The following is a 26,444-nucleotide window of genomic DNA, read 5'->3' as shown; positions in this document are numbered from 1 at the left end:
GATTTTCCACCGTCTAGGATTTTGTTCATTTTTTAGGAGTCTCCACCTCCAAATTTATTAAAGTCAACTTTGATGACGGCGTCAAAAATGACAGAGGTAGTTTCAAATTTTATCATTCGGGATTCAAATTGCGAATGCTAGCTACAGGAGGCTCATCGCTTTATGAGGCATTCGTATTCGGTGCTTAGCTTCGTGCTACATGGTTGGTGTTATCTTGCGATACAAGAGTTGTGAGCATGGAGGATCATATTGAGGGAGATTTTTTGATGGTTATCAGCTGGATTTTCAGAGGAGACCAAGCATCACGAGGCCCACCCGCTCCTTGGCAACATTTGGAGGGCTACTGCGAGTGCATGCTGTGTCTAGTCAGCATATATTTTGAGGGATCAACAGTGTGATGGACGGATGGCATCCTTTGTGCTAAGCACATGAGGTAGTGGAGTTGGCGCTAGAGCTGTCAAAATGGATCTGAGCACACAGAGAGTAGAGTTGGTGCTAGAGCTGTCAAAATGGGTTAAGACCCAAGGGCCAGCCCATTTGGCCCTAAAAATGGGCCGGACGCCCGAGCTGAGAATTTTTGGCCCATTTATGCAAGTGGGCTTTTTGGCCTGGCCTCTGTAACCCATGGGCTGAACCGGGTTAAGGCCGGATCAGCATATGGGTAGGCCCACACCTCCCTCTCCCTCTCGATCCTCGACTCCCCAGTGCGAGAACCCCCCTCCTCTCGATCCCTAACGCCCTCTGTCCTCCTCTCGGCCCACTCCCTCATCTCCGACGTACCGCTGGCCCTCCTCCTCCTCGATGGTCCCGCACCCTCTCAGTCCACGGCATTCTCGATCAAATTCTAATCCCTTCTTAACCCCTCTGCTCTCAATCCAGCATTCTCTTCTGCAGAAAAGGAGTCTTCTCTGTGATCTCGAGCCCCCCTTGATCTCGCACTCTCCTCCAGCCCCATGCATCCGATCTTGTTCCTTTTCTTCAAGATTGTAGCCATGGGGATTCGCATCACCGTTGCCTATCCACCTATGGATGAGAACCCTCCTCCCTTCCTCCCCTCGACGACCCCCCTCCCCGGCCCCCCTCCTCCTCTCCGACGTATTGCGGCCTCTCTCCTCCTCTCGATGGTCCCGACACCCCTCCTTGGTCGTCTCGATGGTCACAGTGCCCTCCTCATCCTCGCTCCCTCCTCCTCTCGGTGGTTTCGGAGGAGAAGCAGGGTGTCGGGCAGTGATAGAAGAGCGGACTCACAACATGCGGTACCGGATGGTGACAGCCGACAGGAGAATGGTTCGAGTAGACTTCGATCCTAGAAAAAAAAAAAAAAGAAAAAAGATGTGGATAGCCTGGCCCAATCTATAGCTCACGTGGGCTAGGGTCGGACTGGGATTTTATGGCCCTTTTAACAAGTGGGCCTAGCCCGGCCCGACCCCCATAATCACAATTGCATGGGTTAGAGTTGGGTCAGACCGGGCCGGTCTATTTTGACAGTTTTAGTTGATGCAGGATGACGACTATCCATGGGTCTTAAGAAATTTTTTTTTTTTTAATTTTTTGGACTGCTCTTGGAGTAGATTTAGATTAATCTAAACGTCGTCGATATAAAATAAAAAAATAAAAAATAAAAATATATATATAATATATAGAGGTCACATTATTAGTAAACTGTAATATGCTGTATTGTATTATTGCGATGACATGACATGTCCTGCAGTTACTTGAGATTGCCGAGTCATCTCAAGTATGATGCCACGCTTGTGAAGGAATTTGCTAGGCTATCCAACAGTGTATCTCACATAATACTGTTCCACGTTCTGATGATAATTTGTTTAGTACTGATGCTTTCTCGCAGCATCCTTCTAAAAAGCACTCGTGATAGATAAATGTTGAACATCCAAAAGTACTTTGTGGGAATGTTCGTAATCAAGTAGGTCTTTACAACAATGTATGCCATCAACGTAGTTATCTTTGGCAATTGTGTCATTTAGTTTACGAGGCAGGAAGTTCTGTTGCTGAAGTTAGTGGCCAGAATACGAACTTTCCCTTGTTGGATTGCTTTGGCAGAGCTGGGGATGCATCTTCTCATTTAAATGCTACGCCACTCGGCTTTTTAAAGAGTAACTTTTCTTGATCAGATAAGATTTTTTTTTTTTATTAAACAATTTCAAGGCCACCATTTTAGTAATAGATCCGTATCGATACCACTTCATTACAATATCAATATATTTAGAGAGAAAAAGATTCGATGTATCGAATATCATCATATCTTTTGTACTACATACTAGTTTGATGCCGGTATAGTATAGTATAAATAGAGATACGACAATATCAACTAGTAAAGCAAACATTTAATTGTTCTTTTCAATCAATTAACTTAATTTATTCCAATATCTAAAATATACTGCTGTTTAAGCCAAAGATTAGGATCATATTATGTACTTTTTGATATATAATCTAGACATATAACATTTCATGCACCCTGTCTTTCTCTGTCTATCTATCTCTATCTCGCGTAACAGGGGAAGTTGAAAGACTTTTTTTTCCTGGCCATGCACCTTCTATGATTTTCAATTTGATCCTTTTAATTTTTAGTTTGCCAGAGAGCTGTTCTTCGAGATATCTAAGAATATGTAATGATTTTATTTAAGCTTAGGAAACATTTTCTGAAGTTTCGAGGAAGACTCAAATAACAAGACCAACAACTTCTTCAAATTATGACATGTCTGGTATCAAGTTGAATTGAGGCTATCGGTTGAATATCATAAGTCCTACAAGAGAGGAAGCTTATCTTTACTCACAGAATTTAGATATTTGGTTTCTCTAGACAAACCTAATCAGATGTATTTGGTTTCCCCCAATCACTCAACAGAGAGGAGCTAATAGTCCATTGTTCCTTTTTTTTTTTTTGGGGTAACAGAGTCCATCTGGTCTTGGTTTAGTGAAAACACTAGAAAAATGTCTTGTCATAGAGTTGTCTTTTGGAGTTCTTCTAGCTTCTAGCCAGAATCTTTGGGCTGTCCCCCCAGCTTGGACTCTTTAAACAACCATCCACTATTTCTGCCAAAAATTATCAACATCACCATCACCTCAGTAATAAAGCAGTACCATTGCCTATTAAATTTGGCATCTATTTACCTATTAAAATTTTGACACAACTGAGAGCCAAACAAATTCAACTATGAAAACACTATAACCGCATAAATAATTTTGATACTATTACACAATGGCACTTCCTTTCTGGCTTGTTTCTCAGATTTTTTGGACCTCCATGCCTGAAATCTTGAACCCACTCAAGCTTCAGGCTGCTAATCATTGTAGGGTCCTTTTTTTTTTCTTTCCTGCGTTTAATATCAACATGAACATATGCTTTGTAGTTGCTTTGCTTCCCAAATTTATTTAGAACTTCCATTCTCCTTTCCATGAATCCACTCAATATTCAAACTACCAGCTTTTATACTTCTGGCAAGATTTGCCTCTGAAAATCTAAAAGTACTTCTAAGTGATCATTAACTCTGAGAAGTTAACAATTGTATTTAGGCTTCATACTTTCCTGCCGACATTCAGAGGCAATTTTAGTTCACTCTTAGTTACCTTCGTGTCAATTCTCAGTTGGTGCACAATTAAATGGCCAGAATTTTTTGACATGCGTATGGATGCCGGTCCTTACTTCTGAATTCAATGAGATAAGTCTCATAGTCATTCTTTGCGACTGCACCTTTTTCTCTAGTTTCTGATCTCATGAATTAGGATTCAGTTAATTTTAATGTTCTCAAGGCTAATAAAAATTTGCCTCTACTTAAATAGTGGTATTGATTGGTTCATATCTGTTTCCTGAGTGCTGTTCTTTTCTCCATGAACATTATTGCATAGCATACACAGCCAATTACGCAGAGGGTGGCAGCTGAATGCCTCAGCAGCTGTTTTAGCCCCAAATGAAGAAAATTGGACTGGTTCATTTTACATAAACATGAGATCATATCTGCAGATGATGATGCAGCAGTTGGATAGAGCATGAAATAGATTAAAATAAGTTATGCTCTGAAGTGCAAGAATGTTCATCTGCGGCTTAAACTTGCATCCATGATGCATTGGTGTATACCTATCATTTCCCTCCTACACGTATCCTTTTCTATTCGGTGTTATCTATTGGTGTTATTTCTTTAATCTGGTCCATGTATCTTGGGGAGATAGCTTATATCCATGGAACAAGGCAACTAAAGTCTCATTAAACATGTAAATGAAAATTTTGGGTGAGCCATGAGCCTCACAAAAAAGAAAGGCTTTCTCAAAGTGTAGAACTTCTATTGGACCAACTCGATGACCATGCATAAGATGCTGATACATGGTTGTTTCTTCCTTAATGTATCTGTGAAGAGGCAGGCGCATCCAAGGGCTTTACAGAATCATTTTTGTTTGAATTAGTTACATCTTTTTCTTTATAGATTGCCAGTAGTCGTTAGTTGTATCTGGTAAGATCCTTGCATGGACAATGTGCGTGGTAATCTATTGCACTTGTTAGGCCCTTCTGAGAACAGTTGCTATGAGGCTAGCTTTGGGGAACCAAAAGTAGCTAAATGTATGGATTTCCGCTCTGTCCTTATTCCTTCTTTTGTCCACCCACTATAAGCTTTTACCTGGAAATCTTGCTTCCTCTTTTAACAGAAGAAAATCATAATAATTAGGCCAAAACCTGCATATTAAACTGCACGGATGAGAAAAAAGTAAGCTGCTATATATAGACTATAGTTAATTTTTTTAGCAAATATGGGTAATTACTAGGCTAATATTTTTTCTTTGTTTTTTTGCATCATACTGGCTTCGCTTTTAAAAATATAAAATCATTTGGATGCTGATTGTTATGTTCTACTTGATCTTCACATTTCTAGTGACTTACCTCTGATTAATTAATTACCTGAGAAAATTCACATATCTAAAATCTTGTATATAAGATTCTGCTTTGCCAATTGAAATCCTTGAACAAGAGTTGTTCATATGCTTGGTGTATGATTTGATGGTTTTGGTCTTTTGCAAAGTTTGAAACTTTTGATTAATTTATATTGCACTACTACCCTCTTCACCAATCACAGATGCTTATATGGCATTTTTTGAGGAGCATATCGAGGATTAGCTGGAGCAGCCTTTTTTTTGAGCGCAAATATGCTGCTGATCCGCGCCTACACATCACAAGTTCGAACTCAACGCGTTCAGTGGCTAAACCTTTATTAGCAGGTCTAAAGAAGCCCATAAAAGAGCTTAAATAAAGTCATAACTCACAAAGCTGCATGCTATTCTGAGTTTGATCTCACATTGGGGTATGGAAAGGCATCATTCAGCACACAATATTTCTTGGTGGGAATTTTAATAAAGATAGAAGGAAAGAGATAAAAAGGATTGGGAGAAAGAAAAACAGAAGACACTTTTTTTAAAAAAAAATTTTTAATCTCTTTGATAGGACCTTGAGCAGAGGAAAAAAGGACTTGGAGAAAAGACACAAGAGGGCGGGGAGAGATAAAGGAGAGTGGGACGAGAACGAAGACGAAGGAAGGGAAGGTGAGGGCCAGAAAAGAAGGCACCATGCACGTGGGTGGTTGGTCCAAATGAAAGGCGGATGGCACCTTTTTAGCCGTTTCCATTCTCCTTTTCGCACCGTCCTTTTATCGTGCCCTTCTCTTCTCCCTTCGGCACATACCAAAGCTAAAGCCTAAGTTGTGTGCTCTCCAAAATATTCGCATTACGGCCAGTTGCTTTGTTTCTTTAATTTAAACAATACTACGTACATCTGAAAGAAAAAAAAGAAAAAGAAAAAAAGAGAAAAAGCCTAAAAGAACACAATTGCACTGGCAAAGCAACGAGTAGAACCAAGTGCATGGTGACTCGAATATCTTGTGGACGCTTGGAAGAGTTCATTATCATCATGATGATGATCATCGTCTTCTTCAGCCAAAGATATTAATAATTATTTTTTAAAGATTGTTAAGATCATATTTAAAAACTAAAGTTATTTGTTGATTTTTAGGATGGATTATTTGAAAAGCAGTTCGTATCTATTGTTTGTGTCTTTTTGTTTTTTCCGCTTCGAGCAATCATTTCTAAGTCAATTTGCTAGCACCAATTAATTTTACCCATGTATCTGTTTTTTGATCTTTATATATATCCTTGTAAATTTGGCTTTTTGAATATTTACCTTTCAGAATTCATTATTTATATACATATCCAAAATAATTTATTTTTTAAAATATATTTTTAATTTTTTTTGATTAATGGTGTTAATATAGGATTCTTTAAGTATAAAATAACTTTATTATCCTTTTGTATTAATGAATAATATAAATAAATAAATAAATAAATTTTGACCGTATTAATGCAAAATAGTAGTAATAACGTTTCTATAGCTAAAAAGATTATTTTTTAACACCACTAGTCAAAAATTTAACAGAAGGAATATCATTGCAAAAATATAATGATTTGAGAAAACTATGTATGCAAATAGTAATTTCTGAAAAATAATATGCAATAAATTATATTTACAGAATCATATGTGTAATTTTATCTATTTTTGGGGATTGTTGATCTTAAGCAGAATTTCTCTTTCAAGATATTTTATTTGTCACTTCTTTTCTTCTCTGACTTGGCCACCAACCTTTATTCTTGAGCTGTCTTCCATGACATGGTAAACCTTCACATCCAACACTCGCTGTAGGAGAAAGAGCACTCATGCTTCTTATAAATACGAGACAAAGGGTGTTGATGAATATATGTTGTTTTTTTAACAAACATTTGTCGGGCAAAAGCAAGAAAGATATGTTACATTATGAGTTAATCTTGCAATAATATAGAAAAAATAGGTAGACTATGAACTTGCCCATTTAGTACCATCAAGAAAATATCACTCATTTTAGAAAAAATAGTAAATAAATTTAAATATGTATGATAAAAATATGGACCAATTCTCTCTTGAGATATAGTCACTCCCTTTTGTAAATTTCAATATCTCCTTCGCTATATGAAAAAAAATAAATAGATAGATAGATAAATAAACATTTATATGTTGCTACGTGGAAATTATGTCAAGAATAAGTTGACAAAAATTAAGCACACGCATTGTTTATGTAAGAATTGCCCGAACAGGATAGCTACTCATGGCTACCATTTATCTCTCACATGATCCAAAGACCACCACTTGTATTGGGAAATTTAAAAATGTGCCTCCATCCCATCTCTATTTTGTGTCCCAAAATAAAAAAAAAAAAAAATCAATGGACATTTGTGTCTTGTAAATGGACACAATGCAATAGGTAGCAACTGCCAATTTGTCTTAACCTCGTGCCATATTTTTCAGTCACTTGTGATTTCTTAAATAGCAACAATAATATTTGAAAAAGAATAAATAACAGATCATGCCTTCCTCCATGTTCCTCCAATCATAAAATCAGTATGTTCGTCTTAAACCTCCAATGAAGCATCTCCACTAAATGAAATATAATTAGAATAAATTCATAATCACACTTAAGATTAGAATTTCAGGACATATTTGGTTAGAAGAAGTTAGTCTTTGAAATAAGAATGGAAGAATAAGTGACTATCATTTTAGCTATTTGGTTAGAGGGACATTCCATTTTCATTCCAATTCTAGAGAATTCTACTCTAGAATTGGAATGGCATAAATCCCTCAAAATGGCTTAAATCCTCCAATATTCAATCCTTATTTCCTTCTAATAATCAATTCCATTCCAAATTTCATTCAATTTCAATCACAAATCAAACATATTAAAAGATATAGCTATTCTGACTCTCCAGGTTTGATTCTTGATAGTTATGGCTTCTCCTTTCAAAGTGAGATTAATATGCATGTTCTGCCGAACACCAGCTTGTAGAAAGGAATGTGGGTATAACCTAGATAGGGACTTCTGAAGAAAAATAATAATCACATCCATGATATCCAGATGCTCGCTTTAAGTACGTATAAAACGTACCGAAAGGTGCTGCCTTGTATTTTGCCCAAACGAATGAATTCCGTTACCAGAAAAATATCCATGAAAAAGAAGCTTTTATTCTCCAAATATAATAAAATGGGTCCATCAAACTAATCGATCACTGAGGACCATCTCGCAGCCAACAGATCCATCACTGTAGGCGCATGTATCCGAAAAAATAAAAAATAATCCCAGGTTAGGTAGCGGTCGAGATAACGACTCACCAGTGGCCGCTGTGAGGCCAGGCTATTAACACACAGTGGTTTGACTCATCCGCGGAAAAGCGATTAAGCACCGAGTGGACGAGAAGAAAGGGAGAGGCGGAATGGAAAAAAGAGGAGAGAATATTATGAGTGAGTGAGTAGTGAGGCGGTCGGTCTCTATCTCTCTTTTTCTTTAGGTTACGCTTTCGTTCCGGTAGCGGCGCGATGGGGTGCACGGCGTCACGGCTGGACAACGAGGACACGGTGCGGCGGTGCAAGGAGCGGCGTCGCCTCATGAAGGAGGCCGTGGACTCCCGCCACCACCTCGCCTCCGCCCACTCCGAATACCTCAACTCCCTCCGCCTCACCGGCTCCGCTTTAACCCGCTTCGCCCAGGGCGAGCCACTTGCTGTCTCCGACCACGCCCCTCCCATCCTCCTCCTCCGCACTCACCCCATTCCGCCCCATTCCACCGACACCTCCCTCCCGCCGCCCACTCCCCAGCCTCGGCCGCCGCCTCCTCGCTTATTCCCTTCCCCTTCTCCTTCTCCGACCATCACCAGCTCTAAGCTCCCCCACATCCTCTCCGATTCCACTCCCGCCTCCGCCCGCTCTTCCTTCCGCAAACCGCCTCCCGCCCCCGCCAAGTACTATCCCCACATACCCATGAACTCGACCTACGCCACCACCCCCTCCCAGTCATCCTCCGCCTGGGACTGGGAGAACTTCTACCCCCCTTCCCCGCCCGATTCCGAGTTCTTCGAGCGCCGGAAAGCCGAGCGCGACGAAATGAACCGCCAGCTGCACCACCATCTCCCCCGGGAAGAAGAGGGCGAGGTGGAGGAGGGAATCCAAGGAGAGAGGGAAGAAATCCACTGCCGCGACTGGGACGAGCGATACAGCGGCACGACGAGCTCCACCACCGAATGCGACGGCGAGAACGAGGAGGAGGAGGAGAGGGAGTCGAGATCGGACGGGATCGCCGCCAGATCCGACTACGGGGGGTCCGACCCCGGCCGGGCGGCGCCGTCGGAGATCGGGTCGTCCGCGGCGGCGGAGGTGAAGACGCTTCGGCGGGAGAGGTCGGAGGCGGGATCGTCGTCAGCCGGGTGGAACGGGCGGGAGGACGCCTCCTCCGCCGCCGAGCTCAAGATGGTAGTACGCCACCGCAACCTGGCGGAGATCGTGGCGGCGATCCAGGAGTACTTCGTTAAGGTGGCCGATGCCGGCGAGGGCGTCTCCAAACTCCTGGAAACCGGCCGCGCGCAGTTCGAACGGAGCTTCCGGCAGCTCAAGAGTAAGTAAACTTGCAAACACTTTCCTTAGGGCTAATGGCAATCATTTGTAATTAATTACACTGTGGAGGCCGTTTGTTGATTAAAAATTAGCATAACTGATTAATTATTATTACTTTAAAAATCATATAGAGACGGTGTACCATTCGAACAGTGTACTGAGCGCGCTGTCGTCAAGCTGGACCTCGAAGCCGCCGTTGGCGATAAAGTATCGTCTCGATACCGGCATGCTGGAGGACTCGGGTGGAGGGAAGAGCCACGGCTCGACGCTGGAGCGGCTCTTGGCTTGGGAGAAGAAGCTCTACGAGGAGGTCAAGGTATTTTCCTATTTTGTACCCCCTCAGAAAAAAAGGTATTTTCTGGTTATTTTCCTTTTTGCCCGAGCAGGACAATAAATTAATAATATTGTTCTTATTTTGTTGTTGTTATTATTAGTACCCTTTCTAATGGTCTTTATTACGGGAGTGCCAGTGTGCCGGCGTGCGCTCTCTGCGACTGAACCGCGGGTTCCTTGGATTACAGGGAAATCGGATGGGTATCTTCGTGCATGTTGGAATGTTAAAAATGCCCTCCCACTAACATAAAAAGCAGGGGACCGTGGGAATCGTTGTGTAGAGGATAAATTCCAATTCTGTAGAGGATTCTCTGCTTTTTGAGCGGAGTAATATTTAAAACTGGTTAAAACTGAGTGTTATCTTTTACTGATCGTTGGAGTAATTCTATTAATTGGATGGACCACTCTGAATAGCTGTTTTTGTTGTCTAATTTCTCTCTAATGCCACTGTTCCTAGGAAAGAAAAGCTCAATTGAAATTTTAGAATTGTCGTCTCACCAAATCTTTAGGCTCTAAAATCAGAATGTTAAGAAGATGGAGTATCAAAATTTTGGTTCTTTCTCTCGATTCTGAGATGGGCCTGGTAATGAACCGGTTGGGGTAGTTTTAACAAGCCTCTTCATTTGGTGGCATGTCCCATATTTAAATGTATATTGGTTAATTAACTGTCACTCTTCTTTTCTTTAGCGGTGTGTTGAGTTTTCTTTACAATAAGGTCCTATACCAGAAATGAAAATCGGTAACTAGTTTCATAACGAAGGAATCTGTCATTCGAAATGTGATTTTTAAGATGGGATTTCTTGTTTTGAGTTGATTGGTCCTTGGTGTGATTTCTTGTTTTGAGTTTATTGGTTCTTGACATGAGGCAAAGTGATGGGATATGATTTTCTTGGGATACTTTTTGTCTGGGTGTCCATATAGGTTGGGTGCTGGCCAAGTACTGATCTTTGAACGAGCAATTATTGCTATCACTATCTTCTGTGGGTCATGTTCATCACCTGGATGAACTGTAGCTCTGGCCCATGGCTGTCATGGTTTGCACTGTGATATCAGCTTAGGCATGATCAGGTCTTGGGACTCTCTCTAGTAAGCTTGGTAGACAAACAGACAAGCAATTAATAACTTTAGGCTGGTTATTTGTTGGAATAAATGAGTTCAATTATGAATACCATATAGAAATGCCAAGAGAGAAAGAAAAGGCTTGGGTGGTATTAGTGAGAAGAGGTTGGCTTGGGTAAGACCAGTACATTGTACAATCCAAAAGCTAATACCAAACAGATCACATAAGGGTTTTAGCTCATGTCTGGATGCTGGTATCTGGATCCATACTGTTTTATCACTGTAAAGGAATATGGTGGGGTGCTGCACCTTGTTCCTGTGATATGATCGGGGAATGGTCAGGTCCACGAGGAATTTGGTTTTCCATAAGGAGGCAATAGGGTTTTGCTATCTGGGTCCATTAAGCATTTTCTTTTATATTCGACTAATAAGATGAGACATGAAACAAAGCAGACGATCTATTCTACTAAAATTTGTGTTTTATTCTCAGGTTCAGTTGAGTTATGCTATTGCTTGCCTTCAAATGTGTTGTTGCTTCCACTTGATTGGTTAATTTAGCTGTGGTAGATTCTCGTCATGTACGTTTGCAAGCCTCATGTTGTAAACAAGTTGAAATTACAGGCATCACCTTTTATTCATGAGCTTCCATGTAAAAAATGAAGCAGAGACAGAAAAGTACAAAACATAAGTGAGTCTTTCATTTACATAATTGTAAAGTACCTGTTTCTTTATGCTATTGAATTCACTAGTGACAGTAGCTATGTGTAGGACTAAATTTTAGTCTTAAAGTGTATGACATGAGGATGTCAAACACCAAATGATGCATCAATCGACAATTAAGAATAACTGAAGTCTTTCCATAAATGGCATCACATTATCAAGTATCATCGGCCCTCTGAAAGCTTTAACTTGTATATGCTCACCTCTATATTATCAGCTTCTAGTAATCTCTCAGGTTATCAGTGCATGGCTAAGTAGTCAAATGGATCCCCCATAGAACACCCAAGGAAGATGATCCTTAACAATCTAATACCTAATTATCACTCATCAACAAGTAGTATGTTGATTTTGATCAATTGATTGCTTGTACTTGTGAATATAATGGCTGAAAGTTTCCACTTTTTTTTCTTTCGAGGAAAAGAAGTTTTCTTTCCAGGAAAAGAAGTTTTCATATACGTTAATTGGGAAGACAACCGCCTGCTTATGTATGCTGTGGTTCTTTCTTTTTGATGTATTTTACCTTCTTCTGCTTCTAACGTGAAGATGATGATTAGTCTATGTTTTAATAAGTGAATTTATAAGTGCAGACTAGAGAGAGCATTAAGATTGAGCATGAAAAGAAGCTGTCGACATTGCAGAGCCAGGAATATAAGGGAAAGGAGGATGCAAAACTGGACAAGACCAAGGCCTCCATAAAGAAATTGCAGTCGTTGATCATAGTCACATCTCAGGCTGTCGCCACCACTTCTTCTGCCATCACCAGAGTCCGTGACGATGAACTCGCCCCACAACTTGTTGATATATGCTATGGGTAATGTATCTTCCTCTCCTATCCTAAATCTTAGCTATTCACCTCACATAGATAATTTTGTATACAGAAACAGCTAGGGTGCCCTTGTAGTTGTCTAAGAACCCAGAAGGCCCTGTAAAACCTCCAACCATATCTGAATTATGTTATAACATGAGAACGTGCAGGCTTTTGAACATGTGGAGATCAATGCATCAATTCCATGAGGTCCAAAATCATATTGTTCAACAAGTCCGTGGTCTTGTGAATCGATCTTCTGCTGGTGAGCCGACATCTGACCTCCACCGACTGGCTACTCGTGACCTTGAAGCTGCTGTCTCTGCCTGGCATTCAAGTTTCAATCGTCTCATCAAATACCAACGAGACTATATCCGAGCCCTCTACAGCTGGCTCAGGCTCACCCTCTATCAAGTTAGCAGTGACAACCCCCAGAAAGACCATTCTTCTCCCATCTCGCTTGAACTTACTGCCTTCTGTGACGAATGGAAGCAAGCACTCGACCGGCTTCCCGATACTGTGGCATCCGAGGCCATCAAAAGCTTCATGAATGTCATCCATGTCATCTACACCAAGCAGGCGGAGGAGCTAAAAATCAAAAAACGCACTGAAGCTCTTTCAAAAGAGCTTGAGAAGAAGTCCGCATCATTGAGATCCATCGAGAAAAAGTACTACCAATCCTACTCGATGGTCGGCATCGGGCTTCCGGGTGGTGGGCGTGACAATGGTGGACAAGTTTTTGACTCACGCGATCCACTAGCAGAGAAGAAGTCTGAGATTGCTGCATGCAGGAGAAGGGTGGAGGATGAGATGATGAGGCATGCCAAGGCAGTGGAGGTGACAAGATCAATGACTCTCAACAACATACAGACAGGTCTGCCCGGGGTGTTCCAGGCGATGACTGGTTTCTCAAACTTGTTTGTGGAAGCTCTGGAAGCTGTTTGCCGGCGAGCTAGGTCTGTCAAGTAGCACGCTCATCAATAATTTTTTTGGTTGCCTACTTAGATCTATATAATCCAATGAAAGAAGTATATAGTTATAATCAGGATGAAAATTCCCCATCTTTTGGTGTGCGAGGGGGATTTATTTGGTGTAGATATCAGTTTTGTTCTTGATAATTTTTTGCCCTTTCTGGAATGTGGGAGGGGGTGGATGTCTTTGTACAGATCAAATGGGTTGGTTGGTTGGTTTGTGCTTTTAATAATCATCAACTATCTTGGACTCTTTGCACTCGTGACTTATGATATAATTTTCAGTTCTTTATGGCAGGATCTGGTCTTGCTCTCCACAATGAGGGTGTTTGGGGAAATTTAATGGCGAGATGTTTTCCATTAGGCGGTGATCCGGCCGGTTTCGGGGAGGTTTGTCTGCTGGCCGTGGGGCCGGTGGCCCCCCCGTTCTACGGAAAAGGACCACCGTTGTCCTGGATGTATCAGGCGGCAGGAAGATAGTTTTATTTATAGCTGCGAACATGGCTATCCGTATATCGTTCCTCGGGCCGCACAACTCCTCCGCGCCCGCCACTTGTGGTTGGTGACGCTGGGAAGTGCTGAGGTGCCATTGGAAAGTTTAACCTTTTTTTGGCGTGAAGGTTTTATGTTACTAAATAACTCTTTTTGAATTGATGGTTCTCCCGGCCGTATGCCTTGTATGGGTCATTTGCTCAGTTGCAGTACGTGGTTATGATTTTTAATCCACCAGCTGTTAGAATTGATGCAATCATTGGATCAAGATTCTTTTCTTTTTGGTAGCAAATCATTGGAACATTGGATGGAGGGGGGGAAGAGAATGAGAACGGTTGCAAAAGATGGGCCATGGGATCGATGAACATTGCTTGTTGAATCATTGCTATGCTTCCTAGAAGCTGTGTGTGTGTTTTGCTGTTGCTGCCGTTGTTTTTGTGGGTTAAAGAATCATGGTATTTTTTGTAGAAAGCAGTGCGGTCGGATGTTTTGTGAACCATTTATCGCCTATTAGATGCATATAGCAAATCATCTCTGGCAGGTTGATGATCAAATAGTTCAGCAACAATACATAACTTTTCTTCATTCTCTGTGCAATTCTTTTTTTCTCATACTAACAGTTTTTACTGCTCCTTTATTTGTTATCTGATGCCAATACTTTTAATAGGATGCCGGCCTGTCTTGGTTGGAATCCCTCTCTTCTTCGGATAAGTCCAGGTTCTGACCCAATTTTATAAGAGACAATTACCTTAAATAAAATCAAAGCAACACATGTAGCAAGGGAATGAGAAAGATGAATCTTTGCTTTTTAACCTTACGCTTTTGATTCTAGTTATCCGGTAAACTTCTTGACTCCATGTCACTCGGGGATCTGTGCCATATGATCTCCTCAAATTTTAACCTTGCATGCTCTGAGAGCTTATCGAAACACACATTGTAACATGTAGCTGCTCTCTCTCCCTCTCAGAAAGTCGGAGAGATCTTGACATAATGTATAATTAACAAGTATATTTAAAGCTTTATAAACCTTATTATTGATGGAAGCAATCGATGTACATATATTCCTAATTATTTATATATAAATTAAAGCATATAAAAAATCTGGAAGCTAACAGATGGACAAAACCTGCTCAATTCAATCTTCCTACGAGTTTCGGAGCAGTGGAATTTCAGTTCCTTTTTCAAAAGCTTTGCGGCGAGCTGCTGCACCAGAAAAACTCAATCTTCTCTTGGTTAGCTATCAAACATGGACTCCACACAATTGAAGTCTTAGTCAAAAAGGGCCGGTTGATGGGATCATCTTATTATCTTTATACCTCATTCTTTTAAGGATAAAAAATTTATATAAAAATTTATATTTTTTTAAATAAATATTTTTTAGATAATATTTAGATAAAAAATAATTTTTTCATGTTCTTTTATGCGTAAAAAAATGGCTAAAAAATTTATTATCCATGTTTTTTTGCATTATTAGTTTTCTGGATAGTTACTAATATTTATTCATATTTTTCATAATATTTTTAATTATATAAACATTATTATATATAATCATATAGTATATAATATTAATATATATTAAAATAATATATTATTACATTATATTATATTCTCTTATAATAATATAAGATATTAATGTTATATTATAATAATAAAATAATATATTATACTATAACATTATTTTATTAATATAATATATTATATTAAAATAATAAAATATTATTATCTTATAATAATATAATATTATATATAAGATAGTATTATATATCGTTATATTATTATTTTCAGGTTAAAGATATATTAGGAATGAAATAAAAAATATTATTTTTTCGATTGATAGGAAATAACTTATCCATCTCTTAGGTGGATAAAATTTTTCTTCTATTTCATACATAAATATTATCTATAAAAAAATAATTTATTCATCAAAAATATGAAAATATGAATAAGTTGGTCAATAAAAAAATTGATCAATTTTTTCATTATATTTATCCACCAAAGAAGGCCCATAGGACAGCAGCTGAAACTAGTTCGCATCTTTTTCTACATTGTTTCTTACACTAAGAGCTTATGGTTTGCTGTAAAATCTTGTCTTGAAATTAAAGGTTTCTGCCTGTCCTTGTTTTCACTTTGGCCCTCATGGCAAAACAGATGGATTAAAAATTGTATGAGAACAACCTGTAATGAACATTAGTTTCAGAATTTGGCAAGAAAGGAACTCTAGAATATTGTCGAACAAAAAAGGGACAATGATGCCTGCTCTCCAGAAAGCAGTGTCCAATTTTTTTGATTGAGGGTGCCTTTGTTCCGGCAAATCTTCTAGAGCTCATAAGCAGGTGGTGGCCATGAAGTTGCTGGAAACTTCTTCCTTCTACTTAGTTCTGCCCTCTGCTTTCCTTCTTTGTTTTGTAATGCCTCTGTTTTCCTTTTTCATTTCCTGTACATTCTCTCTGTAAAATTTTCAAGGTAGGAGTGGTTTGACACTCCCGAATCTTTAAAAAACAAACAAATAAACAAACAAAAAAGCACTCGCATTTGCATGCAAGTCAACGCGAGCGTGAAAAATGTAGCATCTACTATTTTGCAAAGCTCATATCAAATTTTTCATTACCCCCAAAAAGTGTTGTTTTTTTTTTTTTTTGGTTCTCTCTCTCTCTTTCGAGCTGTACTGGCGCAAGTTTTTGATAAAAAGAGACTTATTCCCCGCTCGAGAGCACTTGCAAGCAGCCAACCAAACATAATATTGCCATCGCATGTGTGCTATAAGTTTGTTTTTTGAGAGTCCGTAGGACGGTATTAAATATATGCATAACCTTCTGCAAACAAATGCGGACAAAGTCCCCATTGGAAACCGAACGGAAAGGTCAAGGAAGCCTCACCAAATCTGGCATATTCCGAGTTCTCTATGTTGGTATTACCCAAGGTAAATACTTATATCACATGGTATTCTGTGTTCATTTCTGATCACCCAACATCTTGGATCTAGTAAACCATTTGTTTATAGTTTGGATTCCAGCATCGAAACGTTTTTCGCTGGAATAAAGCGTAAAATATTCGCTCGTTTTAGCAGCAGATCACCCTTTATTCCATAACCCAAAACCCCAGATCCTTCTCATGAAGTATAGAAAAGCCTTCTAGGCTCATCTCTTCATCGGTTCTACGTACATAAAGTTATGAATGCAAAAGGAAAAGGTTTACCAAAAAAAGCTTTTTAACAAAAAGAAAAAGCTCTAAGATACAAGGAGAGAAGGGGAAAAAGGAAAATCTGGAATGCAAAACTGACATCTCTAGATTTCAGAACAGGAGTGACATCTCTAGGTAGAAGGTTGGTGCTATAAAGATTATAATCCAATGGATGCACCAGACTTCTTTTAGAAGGATTAATATTTTCGAACATGGATCGCATTTGATAGTACTGACACTCCCACGCATATTTATAATGGAGAAAGGAAACAAAAGCTTGCCTATTAGCAGGACCAGCATATGGTGTTGCACTTCTCAAGACCCAACATAGAAAACATGCATTATAAAATGGACATATAGAATACATTAGATGCTTGAAGTGATGAAGGTCATCATATTAGTGTACGAGATATAATATATAGATCCAAATAATAGTACCTTTAACGCGCCAAACGTTCATTTACCTCTGTAGACAGACACTTTCGCCAATCTTCTTGATGTGTCCTATGTGATACAGCTGATGGTCCAATTAGTGGTCAAGCAAATGAGTTAAACTAATCAAGCTAGCGTGTGACTCCGGCCTCAGATATACTCAAGTTGAAAACATCTTGCACGTTTGAGGTCCCACAAGAACCAAAAAGAGAGTAGATCTCACAAGAAACCATACAAAAGCCAAACTATTGAAGCGACGCCTAAGAGGCACCCTCCTTCCACCACTAAAATACTGTATCATAATTGAAAGGCACTGGCTGCATGTAGACCTTGCATGGGTCCGGAAACATCACACCCCATGGTGGTTACATGTGGGAGCATGATGATGTTGGACAGAGGCTTCTGCCAACATTATGTGCTCAAAGAAAGCGACTCCATCCATTGATGTTACAGAAATCGTCGGGTCTTCCGAAACAACAAAACAAATCTAATTGAAAGAGATTTCTTCATATCCTTGGTAGGAAGGGACAAGAGTTCTTGTGTCGGAAAGTTAATGCCAACTGGTGATATATGGAGACCCCTATAATTAAGATCTGATCCGTTTGTTGAAGCAGAGTAAGCAGAGGGACTTTGATGTCTAAATTATCCAGGACACCTCATTCTTCTTGGTTGAGATTGAACAGTGACCAAAGATGTCCAAAACCGCAAATCCTTTATGATGGATGGAGAATCCAAGAGGTCACATAGCTGTCGTTGCTTTTCTTGGGTGGATGGATATATGGACCACTTCGAAGTCTACAAGAAAATAGAGGGACAGAGGCCATTGGTTTCTTAGACAAAAAATAGAGAAGAAAACATCTCATGTTCCTTTAGAAAGTAGAGCAAAAGGTAGAGATAGAAACAAGCTGCATACACATTGCTTAAAAGAAAAGTTTACGTTGCGTTTGAAATTTTATGGAGCAGGGATAAAGGTAGGCAAGCAATTGCCGATTTTGCTTGCTTCGGTGGGCCGACTTTTGTCCTGTCCGGAAGACTGGAGGACTTTGTCGGGGTTGCATGTTCCGTTGTTCCCAAGATAATTCTATAGATTGCAACTGGCGCTGTCACAAGGAAAATATCTCTATTTAAAACATGAATTACTACATTTTTTTTGATGAAAAATTATATTATTTAATATATATAACAATTTGATAATTATATTTTTACTTGATGAATTTATCTATCTCTTTGTATGTTTAGTTACTGAGACAAGGTCAAACCTTATTTCCTAATAGACCAAGATCATTGATGGATTTGCTTGACCTGGCGTGTCAATGACCCAATCAATCATAATTTGGTTTTCAGGAAACACCCCTCCATGAGAAAAGCAAGCGGTAAACCAAAGGGATGTTAATTAGATGGAGTACGCACAAAATGTGCATGCGGAATCACTTGCCTGTGCCAAGGACTATGAAAGAAAGGAGGTCTTATAAAGGCTTGGGTCTATTATCTCAAACATTCTACTCCTCGTTGCTGAATATCGATAAATAAATGCCTAAATTAATTTGGCCATCTTGCTGATGAATCAATACAAACTTCTCATAGAATTGGTACGAGAAAGAAAATTCAGAGATTTTTGATATGTTGCAAAATTGAAATTATTATTATTATACTATTAAGAAGTCTATCTCTGCCAACCTTGGGCTTCTGCAGTCCAATTTAATCTTGAGAGAGCCACATGAAAGTTGAATAAAAAATTAGAACGCTTGTACCTCTGATCATCTTGAGGCTGCATAGTACTTCTGTTCATGTGGGTTGTGTGTAAAGTTAATTTAGGCACCATGGACACCGCTCCTGATAGGCCTGCAACGGGGCCGGGCCATTATGATGGCAATCATCACCCTCGCTTAAATATTTTTTCATGTAAAGATAAATTTTTTGTGCACCGCAAGTAGTGTAGAAAATCCGACATAAAGTACACCATCTCGTTCGATTGATCTACGTGATCATCACTTTTCAATACATATTTAATACATATAGATTAACTTTTTCGTTTAAAAATTTTGTATGAAGAAAATATATCTATCTTTTAGAAAAAATTATGACATCCTGTGACGTAATATAGTTCAGGATGTCATAATATGACCTAAAATATAATAATATAAGAGGTGTATTTTTGTCCAACTATTTTTCAATGTGTATTTAATGCCTACAGATCGACTTTTTCATTTGAAAATTTTGAATGATGAAAATATTCTTATTCTTTAGAAAATAATTATGACATCCTGTACATATTAAAGATGCAGGATGCTATAATATAAATATAAAATATCATAATTTTTTTAAAAAATAGAAGTATTTTTATCATATAAAATTTTTAAGCAAAAAAATCGATCTGCAGGTATTAAATGTATGAAATCTTGCTCGTACGCTTCCTCTTCTGAGGAGTTGTCAGACAATCTATAATATGATAAAAATACGTATTTAATACATATAGATTGACTTTTACGTTTAAAAATTTTGTATGACGAAAATATATCTATCTTTTAGAAAAAATTATGACATCCTGTGACGTAATATAGTCCAGGATGTCATAATATGACCTAAAATATAATAATATAAGAGGTGTATTTTTGTCCAACTATTTTCCAATACGTATTTAATGCCTACAGATCGACTTTTTCATTTGAAAATTTTGAATGATGAAAATATTCTTATTCTTTAGAAAATAATTATGACATCCTGTACATATTATAGATGCAAGATGCCATAATATAAATATAAAATATTATAATTTTTTTAAAAAATAGAAGTATTTTTATCATATAAAATTTTTAAGTAAAAAAATCGATCTGCAGGTATTAAATGTATGAAATCTTGCTCATACGCTTCCTCTTCTGAGGAGTTGTCAGACAATCTATAATATGATAAAAATATGTATTTAATACATATAGATTGACTTTTTCGTTTAAAAATTTTGTATGACGAAAATATATCTATTTTTTAGAAAAAATTATGACATCCTGTGACGTAATATAGTCCAGGATGTCATAATATGACCTAAAATATAATAATATAAGAGATGTATTTTTGTCCAACTATTTTTCAATGCGTATTTAATGCCTACAGATCGGCTTTTTCATTTGAAAATTTTGAATGATGAAAATATTCTTATTTTTTAAAAAATAATTATGACATCTTGTACATATTATAAATGCAGGATGCCATAATATAAATATAAAATATTATAATTTTTTTAAAAAATAAAAATATTTTTATCATATAAAATTTTTAAGCAAAAAAATCGATCTGCAAGTATTAAATGTGAGTTAAAAAATAATAATTATATAAATTAATTAGATAAAATGATGCACTTCGTATTAAATTTTCTATACCCCTTGTAGTGCACAAAATATTTTGCTTTATGTAAATCATGTTTTTAGACCTAAGCCTGGCCAGGTGACAATGAGGCGATATCATGTTGAGAATGACCGCAACCAACCACATGCAGACTAGTGCAGCCTAGAATTGCAGATCCAATGTAACATAGAAAAACTAAAAAAAAAGACCAAAAAAAATAATTTATTTAGAAGGGAAACGAAATCTAGCAGTCACATGGATAACAAGTTGAAAGAATTGGATAAATAAATAAATAATGTCGATTTCTGTGACTAATATTGTAGACAAAAACATGGTTCCAGTTTAATTAAATCTTGTTTTAAAAAAACTTTAACTAAGCCTTTAACCCCCAAAATCTCAACCTATAAACCTATTCAAAGTCACAAGTCTTTCAGGTACGACCTAGACCGTACCTATTTCCTGACAGTTGGGTCTAAAAGTTTTGGATCAGCCCAGGCTTAACTGGGTAGGACCAGGTCAACTCACGAGCTGACCCAACCAATTTGTAGCCTTACATGCCCAAGCTCCAAAATCTCTGCCCATATCAGATCGGGCTTGGAAATTGATGTGAAAGCAGTGGCAGGCCTGAGAAACTAGTGTCGGGCCGTGCTTAAAAACGAACCGAAGTAAAGGCCTGATATTCTTAAAAAATATTTAATTCGTAACGGAAATTAAAATAAAAATAAAAATAAAAATAATTTGAAATTGAAATCATAATCGACTAAATTTTCTGAAGTATTTGATTCATAATCAGAATCAAAATTAAAATTGAAATAAAAAATTGAATCTATAGAGAAGAATAAGTATTGAATTCTATATAGATTGAGTCATTCCCATTTCACTCCGGAATTAGAATCGGAATGAAACTCCTTCCAACCAAACGGTTGGAATGAAAGTCACTCATTTTGATTTCGATTCGAAATCTCCATTCTCTCCAACCAAATATCTTCTTAATATTCATTCGGTCATGAAATTTTTTATACACCACGGGTATTGCAGAACCGCATGCACCATTCGTAGTGATTGACTCACATATGGGATCGATTTTTTTTTTTTTTTTTTACATCATATTTTAATTTGATGTATAAATCAATCATCATAAATGATACGTACATTCTACGCTGCCCGTGATATGCACCACCTCCGGTGCACAAAAATTTTCTCTCATTCGGCCACCAATAATTTGTTGGAACAAGTATCCGAAATTTATGTCAAATGAGTGAAGACGCTCTTGTCCGATCTTATTTAGTTTGATGTCCAACAATTTGTACATTTTAGACTTTTTTCTATAAACAATTACTTTATTCTTAAGTTGGAAGTCCCATGATTTACGTACGCATTGTGGTACATGATAGCAGTGCTCTGCCCTAAACGCAGGCCGTGCGTCACAAATGGTCCATGGGCTGAAGACGGGTTGTATCTTTCACACGAAATTATTGTTGAATCGTATAATGGTCATTTCGAGATCCATAAGAAGGACAAATAAAAAGTTTGTGCTTTGAAATTTGTGTGAAATACGATCCAATGAATGACATAATGAAAAAAGATCCATCATTCTGAGTTCTTTTTCTTGAGTAATATAAAAAAAAAATTATTTATATAAATAATTTAAATTTTAATTTATTTATCAATTTAATATAAAAATAATAAAATATTATTTTGAATAACGTTTTATCATAACCACGTCACCCCATATTTCTCACGTAGACGTCGTCCAAAAAAATAAAAATAAAAAATATCATTTTAAATGGTATTTTTAAAAACACCATTTAAAATATATTTTTAAAAATATCATTTTAAATGATATTTTCTAATTTTTTTCTAAAAAAATAAAAAAATAAAAAAATTATAATTTTAAATTTATAAATAAAAATTTATAAATAAATAAAAAATTTAATTTTGAATAAATTTTAAAATATAAAAATTTAAATTTTTAATTCAAATAAAAATATAATTTTTAATTATTTTTTCTTTTCAAATTAATTTTTTTAAAAAATATCTAAAAAAATTCTAAAAAATTTAAAAAATTAAAAATATCATAGAAAAAGAAAAAAAGAGAAAGAAATGTGAAAAAAATAAAAATTATAATTTTAAATTTAAAAAAATAAAAATTTTAATTTTAATTCAAATAAAAAATATCATTTCAAATTCTTCCCCATTTCAAATTAATTTTTTTAAAAAATATGTTCAAAAAAATAAAAAAATAAAAAGTACCATAAAAAAGTTAAAAATTTAAAAAAATTGAAAAAAAAATTAAAATTATAATTTAAAATTTTAAAAAATAAAATTTTTAATTTTAATTAAAATAAAAAATATCATTTCAAATTACTTTCTCCATTTCAAATTAATTTATTTAAAAAATATTTCAAATAAATAAAAAATACCATAAAAAATTCATAAAAATAGAAAAAAATAAAAAAATAAAAAAATTATAATTATAATTTTAAATTAAAAAAATTAAAATTTTAATTTGAATTCAATTTTGATAAAAGAAAAAAAATGTCATAAAAAAGTGAAAAAAGAGGAAAAAATGTGAAAAAAAATTATAAATTAAAAATTAAAAAAAATAAGAATTTTAACTTTAATTCAAATAAAAATATCATTTCAAATTATTTTCTCCATTTCAAATTATTTTTTAAAAAAAATATCTGAAGAAAAGAAAAAAATTGGTGTAAAAAAATAAAAAACACAATAAAAAAAGGGGAAAAGAATAGAATTTAAAAAAATATGAATTGTAATTCTAATTCAAAAATAAAATTTATAATTTTAAATTTTAAGAAATAAAAATTTTAATTATAATTCAAATAAAAAACATCATTTCAAATAACTAAATTAATTTAAATTTAATTTTTTTAAAAATATTCTAAATAAAGGAAAAAAATACCTAAAAAAATGCCAAAAAGATAAAAATGAGAGAAAATTAAAATTATAATTTGAAATTATAAAAATTTTAATTTGAATTCCAAAAAAAATGCCATAAAAGAAATGAATAAAAGGGAAAAAATGGTAAAAAAATAAAAATTATAATTATAAATTAAAAAAATTAACTTTAATTCAAATAAAAAATTATCATTCAAATTACTATCTCTATTTTTAATTAATTTTATTTATTAAAAAATCATATAAAAATAACTAAAGAAATTAAAAAAACTATTAAAAAAAGGAAAAGAGAGGAAAAAAAAGAGAAAATGCCAAAGGGAATGACGTTTTCTCTCTCTTCTCCCTTTTTTTTCTTTTCCCTCTTCTCCGGCAATCTCCGACGTTTTCTCCTCTCCGGCAGCACGACGACGAGCTCCCGACGGTGGTGAGCTACCTCCTCTCTCTTTTTTCTTCCTCTCTCTCTCCCTCTTTTTCGTTGGCCGCCGACGTCAGAGGGCCGGCGGCGGGCCGCGCGCCCCGACGGTGGGCCCCGACCCTCCCCTTCCCTTGGCCGGCCCCCTCCTCTCCCTCTTCCTCTCTCTCTCCCTCTTTTTCCTTGGCCGTCGGTGACCCCCGGTGGCGAGCCCCGACGATCCCCTTCCCTTGGCTGGCCCCTCCTCTCCCTCTTCCTCTTTCTCTCTCTTCCTCTCTCTCTCCCTCTTTTTATTTGGCCGCCGGCATCAAAGGGTCGGCGGCGGGCCACGCGCCCCGGCGGTGGGCCGCGCGCCCCGACGGCGGGCCTCGGCCCTCCCCTTCCCTTGGCCGGCCCCCTCCTCTCCCTCTTCCTCTCTCTCTCTCTTCCTCTTTCTCTCCCTCTTTTTCCTTGGCCGCCGGCGGTGGCCCCCGCGGCGGACCCCCGCGATCTCCTTCTCTTGGATGCATACACGTATATTCAAATGTATTCCTGATCATCATCGTTTGAGACCCAAGCAGAAAGGTAGACCAAAGTCAACAAGGCTACGAAATGAGATGGATGATAGGCAAATAAGAAGTAAGAACCACTGTGGCATTTGTAAGGAACAGGGTCATAACCGCCGCCGCTGTCCTAGGATACTTCAACACACTTCAACTTCAAGCAGTGGAAGAAATTAAAGGCTCTGAAGATGTATTTTCATCATTGTTTTATGTATTTCTATGAGATGAACTGAATTTCGTGTTTAAGTTGTATTGTGTTACAATATTATGTTTAAAATATATTTCTCATAAAATGAATGGCTATCATATCATATTTCTTATTTTTTAATACACTTATGATAATATCATTATTTTAGATTCATTAGCGTATTATGGCTTACGATCCGCGGTATTTCGGTCTTCGAGACAGCAATATTCTTACATTGCAGGAGCACAATCGATCACAGATTATTTTAGATGGTGGCGTAAGCATTCAAATCCTATTTACTATTTAATTTTTTTTTAAAAGTCATATACATGATCTAATTATTATATTTTATTACAGGAGCCCAGACACCTTCGTCTACGACGATCCGATGCTGACTTCTGGAGGACAGAGGACATCCCACATAAAGTGCTGGATTATTTATGATATCTTGGATTCTATGGAGTATATCGGATCGGTCATATACAGATGGACATTGGTCTTATTACTGCTTTGCTTGAGAGATGGCGTCCAGAGGCACACACATTTCATCTTTCATTTGGTGAGGCGACCATCACTTTACAGGATGTCAGTATCCTTACTGGACTACCAGTTGATGGCGATCTAGTTACCGGAGTTGATCCCACGCTTATCATTCTGGAGTGGCAGGCTTTGTGCTTGCGATTGCTAGGGTTTGAGCTCGACGCACATTTTTTCGATCATTCACAACTCAGGATTGAGTGTTTGGATGATCGTTATCGATATTTTCATATTGCGGATAATGCACCAGAGGAGATGGTGCAGCAGTATGTTAGGGGTCAGGTGTTGTGATTGTTAGGTGGTGTCTTGTTATCCGATACTTCATCGAATAAGATGAAGTTAATATTTTTGCCATTATTAGAAGATTTAGACTTCGCTCGTAGACTCAATTGGGGCAGTGCAGTACTAGCTTGCCTATACAGAGCTATGTGTCAGGGTTCTTATGCTGATCAGAGCAAGATTGGTGGTTATCTTGTATTATTACAGGTATATGAATTATAAATTTTTATTTTTAATATTCATATTTCGCATTGGGTATATCATGTATGATTTTTTTAAAATTTACAGATTTGGATATGGGAGCGTATGTCGACTATCAGTCCATTACGATGTCAGTTGCTCGAGATGCCATCAGAGCAGCATGATCCTGATGTTTCATTCAGACTAAACGGATCATTGGGATATAGGTATAAAAATATTATTTTTATTATTAAAAATTTTTTATTTTAAATTCGATAAAATTTATTTAACATGAGTAGATTGTGAAACAGATGGAACGTTGTATTCAACATTCATCACGTATCGACGAGAGTGGCACAGGTTTATAGGTGCCAGTTGGATACATTAGTTGATACATATAGATGGATAAAATTTAAACTTTTTATAAATATCATTTTACAGTTGTCATAATCTATTAAAATTTTAACTTACTAATTTTTTTTATTTTAACTCTATCAATTTTTGTGGGAGCCATATACAGATGAGATATTGGCTATATTGCCGCAGATGTGTACAGTTGGATATGACATATGGACTGCTAGGATGTCA

The 26,444-nt window shown here is 36.9% G+C and overlaps 1 protein-coding gene across 1 annotated transcript; it reads left to right on the top strand.

The window, feature by feature from the left end:
• The first annotated feature begins 8,251 nt into the window (after positions 1-8,251).
• Positions 8,252-13,610, top strand: LOC140850930 (protein ROLLING AND ERECT LEAF 2-like). Its single transcript, XM_073255664.1, has 4 exons — positions 8,252-9,470; positions 9,601-9,785; positions 12,169-12,392; positions 12,557-13,610. The coding sequence occupies exons 1-4, from the start codon at positions 8,399-8,401 to the stop codon at positions 13,353-13,355; spliced, it is 2,280 nt and encodes a 759-aa protein (XP_073111765.1). The 5' UTR covers positions 8,252-8,398; the 3' UTR covers positions 13,356-13,610.
• The last annotated feature ends 12,834 nt before the right edge of the window (positions 13,611-26,444 follow it).

This window comes from Elaeis guineensis, chromosome 4, assembly GCF_000442705.2.
Source record: "Elaeis guineensis isolate ETL-2024a chromosome 4, EG11, whole genome shotgun sequence".
Lineage (NCBI taxonomy): Eukaryota > Viridiplantae > Streptophyta > Magnoliopsida > Arecales > Arecaceae > Elaeis > Elaeis guineensis.
Note: the sequence above shows the minus strand (reverse complement) of the source record. Positions and strands in the feature narration are given on the sequence as shown.

What these genes read in the sequence shown, in the direction of transcription:
- LOC140850930 (XM_073255664.1), top strand. Translation starts at nt 8,399, where the DNA reads ATGGGGTGCACGGCGTCACGGCTGGACAACGAGGACACGGTGCGGCGG. An exon ending in GAGCTTCCGGCAGCTCAAGA is followed by an intron (nt 9,471 to 9,600) that starts GTAAGTAAACTT and finishes AAAATCATATAG; the next exon opens with AGACGGTGTACCATTCGAAC. An exon ending in AGCTCTACGAGGAGGTCAAG is followed by an intron (nt 9,786 to 12,168) that starts GTATTTTCCTAT and finishes TTATAAGTGCAG; the next exon opens with ACTAGAGAGAGCATTAAGAT.